The sequence below is a fragment of the Notothenia rossii genome (assembly GCF_949606895.1).
Source record: "Notothenia rossii genome assembly, chromosome: 3".
Classification (NCBI taxonomy): Eukaryota; Metazoa; Chordata; class Actinopteri; order Perciformes; family Nototheniidae; genus Notothenia; species Notothenia rossii.
The window spans coordinates 9,018,984-9,027,950 of record NC_136901.1 but is presented as its reverse complement, the minus strand read 5'-3'; the positions used below and the strand labels follow the sequence as shown (position 1 = coordinate 9,027,950).

At 42.8% G+C, this 8,967-nt stretch overlaps 2 protein-coding genes across 2 annotated transcripts; one reads left to right on the top strand and one right to left on the bottom strand.

Annotated features, from left to right (window-relative positions):
* Window positions 1–809: 809 nt before the first annotated feature.
* Window positions 810–3,618, top strand: urp2 (urotensin II-related peptide; the record flags this gene model as incomplete). The annotated part of the gene is made up of 5 exons (XM_079673436.1): window positions 810–1,192; window positions 2,001–2,306; window positions 3,026–3,060; window positions 3,169–3,328; window positions 3,587–3,618. Exons 1-5 carry the CDS (start codon window positions 1,096–1,098, stop codon window positions 3,616–3,618), a joined length of 630 nt encoding a protein of 209 aa, XP_079529562.1. The 5' UTR covers window positions 810–1,095.
* Window positions 3,619–5,060: 1,442 nt separating this feature from the next.
* Window positions 5,061–7,511, bottom strand: LOC307033189 (chloride intracellular channel protein 5). The gene is made up of 6 exons (XM_079671553.1): window positions 7,249–7,511; window positions 6,920–7,029; window positions 6,673–6,798; window positions 6,486–6,592; window positions 6,121–6,302; window positions 5,061–6,015 (listed from the first exon to the last, which is right to left on the bottom strand). Exons 1-6 carry the CDS (start codon window positions 7,309–7,311, stop codon window positions 5,854–5,856), a joined length of 750 nt encoding a protein of 249 aa, XP_079527679.1. The 5' UTR covers window positions 7,312–7,511; the 3' UTR covers window positions 5,061–5,853.
* Window positions 7,512–8,967: the final 1,456 nt, after the last annotated feature.

Genomic DNA, 8,967 nt, shown 5'->3' with positions numbered 1-8,967 from the left:
ACCGTCACTCTGTCAACTTCCTGTCTGAGGGATTAGTCGCCACAAAAAAGGGAGAAAACCCTCGGTTAGCCTTTTGTCATTTGGACATGACTTCTCAGCCTTTCTTTGCCCTTTGATGTGCATCCCACGCTTCTTTTACAATCTGTGTGTGTGTGTGTGTGTGTGTGTCTTCCACCCTTTCTTCCAAGTTCAAACTGACCCCAGGATTGTGTGTGTGAGAGTGTGTACGTACATGAGTTTGCCATGTCGTTTTCTGTGTTTGAATGTTGTATTTGCGAGTTGTGTGTGTGTGCGAGTGTAGTCAGTGTGGCTCCAGGCCCTCATGCGTCAGAGGGCCATTCTCTCTCTGTGGCCCCTGAGCAAACATATTAAGAACTACCTTATCACTGCTTATACAGCCAGGGCCACACACACAACACATACACGTTAAATACAAGCCTAAACCCACACACAACACATTCACAAAAAGATAGGTTTGACTCCTAACACACAAAGCCCGCCGCCAAACTACCCAAATGTCACCGATCCATCAATGAGGAAGAGGCGGGGCGTTTGGTGGCTTTCAGGCCAGTGATTGGTTGACGCTTAGCCATCCGTCATTAAGGAGCGAACCCCAGGTTTATAAAGGCCAGATTGGTTGGTGCATTACGAAAAGGAACGGATCCGACCAACTGTTGACAAGCCTTCTTCAAGAGGTGCATCCATGGATTGAACAGACAGATTTTGAAACGGAAAGATTTTTTATTATAACGTTTTTGAGAAGACTTGGAATTAAATTAGACGAATACCATCTCCTGGTTGAAAAACAGAAGAAGCTAAGAACAACCGAAAACGTTTTTGAGTATATCCGAGGCATTTCGAAGTATCTCAAAGCATCAGAACAGAACAAGCTGATTGATTTTCAAAACCTAAGACCAATCATCTCAGTGGACGTCTACATCCTCGGCAACATCAACAAAAAGTCGGAAGAGTTAATGAGAAACAAGTCAGTTTGAGAACCTTCTTGGAACAAAATCCTGAGTTAAAAGAAAGTCAATTGACTGATAGTGACTATAGTTGCTTGCCACATAGGTTTTCCTTCAGTGCTCAGTAACCATGCTTAACAGCTCAGCACTTGTGTCTGTGATGAAGGTGGTCATGATGATGCTGGTGTTTGTGGGGACAGGAGTGGAGGCGGCACCCACTGACAGAGGTAAGGAAGCTGTTAAAGCCGATGGAACAGGTCCAACCGTACCTACGGACCAAAATCGTTTTTATATAACTATAGTAAAGCCTTCGTTGCAATGCGGGAAAGATCCTGTTTGCCAAACTTCGATCCTGACCTCCCCAAAATGGTCCAATATGAACAGAATTCTAGGAACCTGAGTTGGGAAGACCAGACAAGATTATCACTTCCTAAGAATACATCATGATGTGATCTCCATCCAAACCAATATTTATGCTAATAATAATGCCAGCTTAAGCAGATAAATCAAAGGGTTAGGGATAGAGATTTGTGTAGTTTGAACAGATTTGGGTTAGGGTTTGAGTTAGCACAAATATGTCATGTTCCTGAGTTTAAATATCTTAATTTGCAGGTGCTTACAAAGAGATATGGATATCCAATTGATGGCGATTAAATAATCTGCATACCATTTATTTAACTTTTAAAAATAAAATCCATTGACAGCACTAGTCTAAACAGTAAGATACTGAGCTGTGTTGTTGCGAAACCTCCTACGTCATTAAACAATTCATACAACTCTTATGTCACAGCTGAAGATCCCGTAGCAACCCTGCTAGCAACCAGCAAAGCAATGGTATCCCACCAAAATAGGCTATGTGTGTGTGTTTGTGTTAAGGACTGTTTGAGGGTCATTTGTGTGTAGGATCTGTGGTAGTATGCTACGAAAAGGCAGACTGAGAATTAAAGCAAATCAGAGACCTGAACTCAGTCAACCTTTTCATACAAACCCTACTTGGATCTGGAAAACATTTAAAATATATGATTTTCTCCCCAGGCTTTGCAAAACCTCTTCCCAGTCTCACTCATGCATCAGCTGTACCAGAGAAGACAAATCCTAGCCAGTTCCTGAAACACTGGCTTCTGAGTACCAAAGCAGCAGGAGTGGATGGGACAACGAGAACTGACAAAACCACGACAAGGACCATCACTGCGGGCGTCAGGGAAGGGAGGGTGAGGAGCAGCCCGGGGACAGGAGGGCCAGATAAACGGGGCCAGATGCTGAAGATGATCTCAGCCTTGGAGGAGCTGCACCGGGCGTTTAACAGCACACGGAGCTCCAGGATCACCATCATGCCAAGAGGTAATGATACCTCAAACAATTTATCTTAGAGCACTCTTTTCTAACCCCACATATGGAAAAACAAAGCTCCATCCCTACATCTACAGTATATGTAAATGATATTATCCAGTCTTAATTAGCAGTTATAATAATTATATTTCCCCATCTCAAAGTGGCTGTCAAGTTCGTCTTTATGCAGATGACACATTCGTCTATATTACTGGCTGTGCAGATATCCATTCAAAATCAGGAACTGTCCTCCAATGCTTTCTGTATTTCTTCATGGCCTCAGGGATACTTATTGTCCTCATCCTCATCTCTTTCTGTATAAAGCCATCGTTGGAGTTATGCCACCTTATATCACGTCATTAATGAACTGGACCTCTGGACCTTGTTGTACAGGCTCCAGTGATTGGCTAACACTTAAAGCCCTCTTGAGTTAGCGCTGAGCTCAGGAAATCTGCTTTTAGCTTCTGTGCCCTTTACACATGGAACGTCCTACAGTATAATACTCAATACAGAAGTATCCATTGGTCAGAATAATCCTTTACATTTGGATCCCTGCATGCAGCTAGTTTAATATCATTTCATTATTTCATTGATTGGATTGTTTGTTTTTATACATGCATACTTGTCTTTTGGACTATCTAGTGTCTCTTCACATACACCAGTGATTTAGCCACTGTTCTGCACTTCATCTGGGTCATTTTCACTAAAGCAATTTCTGTTTGTCCTTTCAGCAAATGGCAAAAATTCAGGAAGGAAAAATAGAGTGGTAAGTACCTGTGAAATATTTGCTCTCAATTACATTTAAAAAGGAATAAGGCCGTTTATGATTCTTGGTTTTAATAATCATTGCTCTCCTTTCTCTCTGTTGTTGAAGCACCCTGCTGCTGACGGAGGGGTGAAGCCCACCACAGTGGCCCCATCAGCAGTCAGCAGCACTGCGTCCAGAGCCAGTGCAGATGTCCTCATCCCCAGTCTGACTGGTCGAAATTTCAAGAAGTCCCTCCCAACGCAGACCAAGAAGACCAACAAAAGAGGTGAAGGACGCTTTCCGTTCTACTGTCTGCATTATAGGCAGACTACATATGAATTACACGGTGGCAACACAGAGAAATCAAGTCATATAAAGTGCCGACTGTCTAATGAGAAAGATGAAAAAGACTCGAGAATGCATTATCCTAAGCAAGCAGCTCTCGGAATAGTACATCTGAAACTATTATGACCCACCACAGTATTAGCCTTTAACTTTGTAGATCTTGGAGAATGATAATCTTCTTCTTCTTTGTCTCCAACAGTGTGTTTCTGGAAGTACTGCTCCCAGAACTGATGGTCTCCATCCATCCATCCATCCATCCATCCATCCATCAGCCCCTGCATTTACAATTATACGGCAGTTACAAAAACCTGAAGACCTTGCCTCACTCTCCCATGATTTGATGATGAACATTTCCATGCAGAAGGCTGGTTGTAGTCTTCATCATGACATGCGAACCCACTAGCTTAAGGATGATCTGAAGGTGTCAGTGAACGCCAAATGTTCAAAGCAAGATCGATACCTCTCTCTATTGTTAAATAAAAGGATGGAGGCTCAGCTGTTTAGCTTAGCATAAAGGCTTAAGCGTTTAGTCTTTATGCTAAACTAGGCGGCAGCAGGCCTAAACCTATTATTTCAGACCCTGCAGAAGTGGCCTAGTGAAAACAGGTTGCTTTATTGATGAAAAAAAAGATGTTAAACTTCAAGCTTCATCCGCCCTTCATCCCTTCACCGGTCTCCTGCCTATCCTCTCGCTCTTCTCGGACCTGAGCGCTAGGCTACCGTTGCCTCGCCACCGGGAAGCCCCACAGCGGCGCCATCCTTGCATCGGACCTTTTCATTCACTCATTAATTAACAAGACTGACCCGTGAAAGACGACGATGTGTGCCTGAAGCCGGGCGCATGAAAACCCTGTTAACCCTTTCGTTCCCTTATAAGACAGACACACGCTGTTGTTGTATGTGTGCACCATATTTTAAATAAAGTTTGTTTCTAGCATGGCAAAACCCCACTGTGACAATAAAGATTGATATTTTATTTTTATACCACTGCACTCTCTTTAGTTGTTCATTATACTCACACTCTGGGGTCACCTGCTGCGTCATGGTAGTGAGTAGTGACAACGACTGACAGCTACATAAAAACAGTCCATAAGCAGCAGTTTCCTTGAGTTTTAGTTTAATTCTACATGTAATAAATCACACACTGAGTCGAGGAGTGTTTATTATCTTTTTTAACTATTGCACCCAAAGAACAAAGAGATTTCCAAGCGGCAAGATTACGTTTTAGAATTTTTTGTTTCAAATGGTTGTGCGTTTTTACACAACTTGCTCGACATTATTGTGTTTTTCACCCCGTAATAACACTATTTGTGTTGTGACTTAACTTGAGGATGCCTCGATATGAACAGGACATTCCTCCTCTGGATGTAACTAAGTTCATTGAGCGTGGTGTGTTTGCTGTGTGCAAACTGCGGTCATTACATTCAGAGGGTTTCCGCAGAGGTCAATGTTACTGTCGCCCCGGTGATCAGTGTGTGTGTGTGTGTCTGCACATGCTCCACCGTCGAAGTGTGTGTATGTGTTTAATAAACACTACAATTATTTAGAACTTGAAATGGCCATATTTGTTGATTATCACTTTATGTATTATAATTTGAACTGCATTCCATTTAGTTGTGTATGACCTGATATCATTTCTTTAGATGCAAAACATGAAGAATTCAATCCACACAGTGATTCAATCAGTTTATTAAAGTTTGTCCTCAGACAGAATATAAGGCCAGAACACAGCAGGCTGATAATATGGTTGGTTTGATATATGTGTATTAAAGTGTTGGAAACAGTAGGGAAAATCTTGAAGGTTCCATCAGCCTCACTGGCTCCTAGAATCCAATACATTCACAATGTGATGCTAATGAAATTCCAGATATATGATCACATAAATTGTTGACATGATAGAAATTAAAAGACACGTTGTTAACCAAACCCAGATGGTTAGATAACATAAAATGAACTTAACATTTACTAAGTGGTTTCTAATGCAGTAATACTGAAGTAACGTTTGTTCATTCTGCTATTTATTTAGTCGTCATCTGAAAAAAAAAACTGTTTGTCATCATTTGTAAAATAATAAGCATTAAGAAGAGCATGACTGTGCTACCCAACCTGTGGGAGCCCACATAGAAACACACGCCCACACACACACACACACACACACACACACACACACACACACACACACACACACACACACACACACACACACACACACACACACACACACACACACACACACACACACACACACACACACACACACACACACACACACACACACACACACACACACACACACACACACACACACACACACACACACACACACACCAAGCTGATGGAGAGCATTACACATTAAAAAGACTGACTATTTTTTGTATAGGTCTTCCTATTCTATTTCCTGGAGGTCTTCATTTAGTCTACTTGTACTACAGATAGGCATGATACATCTCTCCTCTCTGTTTCATCTCATTTAATTTTCTTAGCAACATCCAGATAGGCAAAGTGGATCTCCCTCTCAGCGGGGCAGGTGCTGGTGAACTCCTCCCTCTGGTAGGCGCAGTTTAAGTACCTCCACACCCCCGTCATCTCCGCTGGAATCTCAAAGCTTCTGTATTTCTTGGCTACGACCTGCAAAGAGTAGTGAGTTAACAGGTGTTGGTCATCGGCGCATCGAAATATTAGAGTAGAGTGGTGCAGATGTGCAGGAGAATATGACCATAGAGGTGGATGAACCTTAAGGATGTGTAGTTTAGGCAGCAGGTTGCAGTCGGCCAGGGTGAGTTCAGGGCCGTCTAGAAAGCTCCTGGAGGACTCGGGCACATCTCCTGAGGCGTCAGCGTCGATCTCCTCAGGCAGAGGAGTCCTCAGGAAGTCATCAAGATGCCGGAGGGACTTCAGCAAGGCTTTCTCTAAGACTGCAGGTAGAGATACAAACAGAGAGAACAGCAGACAAATCGATCAGAGGATATTATTGCCATGATATGATATCTGGCTTGTGTTTTAGTCCACCTGATAGTCCAAGGAATTTTCAGTTAGCTCTGTTCTTGGTTTCTGGCCACTTTTGAGAAACATACACAGATTCTGTCTCTCCTTCTTACCATCGTTGGTGTCTTTCCTCGTGTTTTTAATGTACGCTGAGAATTTGGCGAACACATCGATTCCCGCTGTGTTGGCTTCAGAGTGTTTGGTAGCAAGTCGAGGGTAGCTGATGTAAAAGACAAGATAAGAAGTCAGCTGAATACCCCTGCACACTTTTTATTGTTGTGTAGATGTGTTTGTGTGTACCGGGGTGGGGTCAGTTTCTCCTCCAGGAACTCCTCGATCTTGTTGACATCGACCTTGACCTCGCCGTTGAAGGTGACAAAGGGAGGGTTGGTTCCTGGAGCGAGGTCCTGAAGGTCCGCCGGCTTCCTACAACAGACATAAAATAGATACCAGAGAGACATAAGTGCGTGGTGTGCGCAAGAGGTCCAACAACAAGACTTAAAACGAACTAACTAACAATAAAGAATTGTGTTTTATACCGTATTACCGTTTGAGGTCAACAGTGGTGACGTTGAAGATGACCCCTTTAAGCCACAGGATCATAAAGAGTCTCTGAGAGAATGGACAGTTACCAACGCTCTCCCCATCACTTCCAGCCTACACAAAGACACACATATTAGACATTTAACAGAGTACATCATGGCTACAGGTCTTCAAAAAGGAACACATAGTAGGCCTACACAAACAAAGGTCTAGCATCAGAAGAGCCATATATCTGCTTCAGGAAATGACAGATACCAAACGAGACCCATCCATGCAAAGATACTGTATGAATAATCAACATTGACTGTTCAGAAGCATGCAGACATCACTTACCTTTACAAACAGCTCAATGGTAGGGAAGCCCAATTTTTTAACTGCAATGTCACACCAGGACATGGCGAACAATTTAAGGATTGTATGAAAGCTCACACTCCTCTAAAATACATCTTTTTACCAAGACAAGCAGGACAAATGTAGTAAAAATCCGTGTTGAGCTTTCCTGTTATCTTCCAACACAACCATGTTGTCTGTGCGTCTGTCTGGCTGCCCCTCAACTGCTTCTTTTTCAGATTTCTCTGGTACGTCAGTGTCTCCTCAACACACAATCCCCCTTTGTTTGAGCACTGTCTCAAGTCAATGTGTTTTACTCCCATTGTGTGGGTAAAATGTAATTCACAAAGTGACAATACAGGACTAAAGCCATCTAGGGAGAGGAATTTAGTCATTGGTCCATCTACAGGTGTTCACCAATTAGTGCAAGAAGTCACCAAGACATTGATGTTAGGAAGTACATCATTCCTTTATTCCTTAGAGGAGTGGGAGGTGGTGGAATCTTTGCTCCATCACAAACACAAACAATGTATGCAGTGTGTTGCAGCAGAGATGGAAAGATGTTTTTCACACCCACAGATGTGTCTATTGAAGCATGATTTCTAAGCTAAACTGCAGCCTGTATAGGAACCTGTATATATTATGCTCCTTGCAGGGAGATAGGGAGTAGTGAGCATGGACCTAGGAACCAGCAGGGTGTAGTAAAGCTCCTTCACCCCCTCACTAATAACTCCAAAAAAAGAGGGGACAGAAAGTAGGTCCATGAAAAGTCCAATAGAGCTTGTTGACATGTGAACAGGGAGCGGGTAAGAAGGAGTGTAAGTGGACGAGACAGCTCGGATCAGCAGATCAGCGCACCTCAGTGAGTGGAACAGACTCTACATCAGCCCTGAAATCCAAAACAAACTAACCCTTTATTAGTCACCCCATGTCCTCCTACCTCAATAAACATATTAGACATGCATTTTTTAGTTTAAGCTGAGAATGTGCTGTTTTCAGAGCCTCAGCAGCAAACAGCAGGCTAATCAGCTTACAGTGAGAATGCAGAGATTAACCCGGCATGCTACCTGCACTATTATTCAGTCACCTGAAACTCATACAACACCATATATATATATATATACTGTACTTAATGACATGTTGAAATAATAGTAAGTATTGTGTTTTGTAATAATTTGAACAATCTTGTGAAGACTTCTGGTTGGCCGATTGGGTAAATATGAGTGTTTTTGAGTCCGGCAAACCTTTCCACTCCATCTCCCCAAGTGTGCGCTGCCAGCAGAGTGTCTGACAAAGAGAGCTGTTGTTTGACTGTGAGCTCCCACAGAGAACAAGCTTGTTGTGTTTGTATGTGTGTGTGTGTGTGTGTGTGTGTGTGTGTGTGTGTGTGTGTGTGTGTGTGTGTGTGTGTGTGTGTGTGTGTGTGTGTGTGTGTGTGTGTGAGTGTGTGTGTGTGTGTGAAGTGGCTCTCAGATATTAGTGCATTTTCCCTTCTATTAAACCTCTCTGCTGGTCGTCTGAAGGCTGCCCGCTTTTGTTTTCTTCTCAGTTAGGAATGTCGGACCTCTCACGGTTTGCATGTGTGTGAGGAAAAGTACAGTATCATTACACATTTAACAAGGATACTCTCTTCTTAAATGATATTGTGTGTGTCCCTATTATTTTGTCCATGACCTTTACCATTGTAGCACGTAGCAATGTAGGCTACCATGCCTAATGTCT

Excerpts from the sequence above, each read along its gene's own strand:
- LOC307033189 (XM_079671553.1), bottom strand. The coding sequence starts at position 7,311 with ATGTCCTGGTGTGACATTGCAGTTAAAAAATTGGGCTTCCCTACCATT. Across the intron at positions 6,799-6,919 it reads ACCACTGTTGACCTCAAACG|GAAGCCGGCGGACCTTCAGG; the intron begins GTAATACGGTAT and ends TGTCTGTTGTAG. Across the intron at positions 6,016-6,120 it reads CTAAACTACACATCCTTAAG|GTCGTAGCCAAGAAATACAG; the intron begins GTTCATCCACCT and ends TACTCTTTGCAG.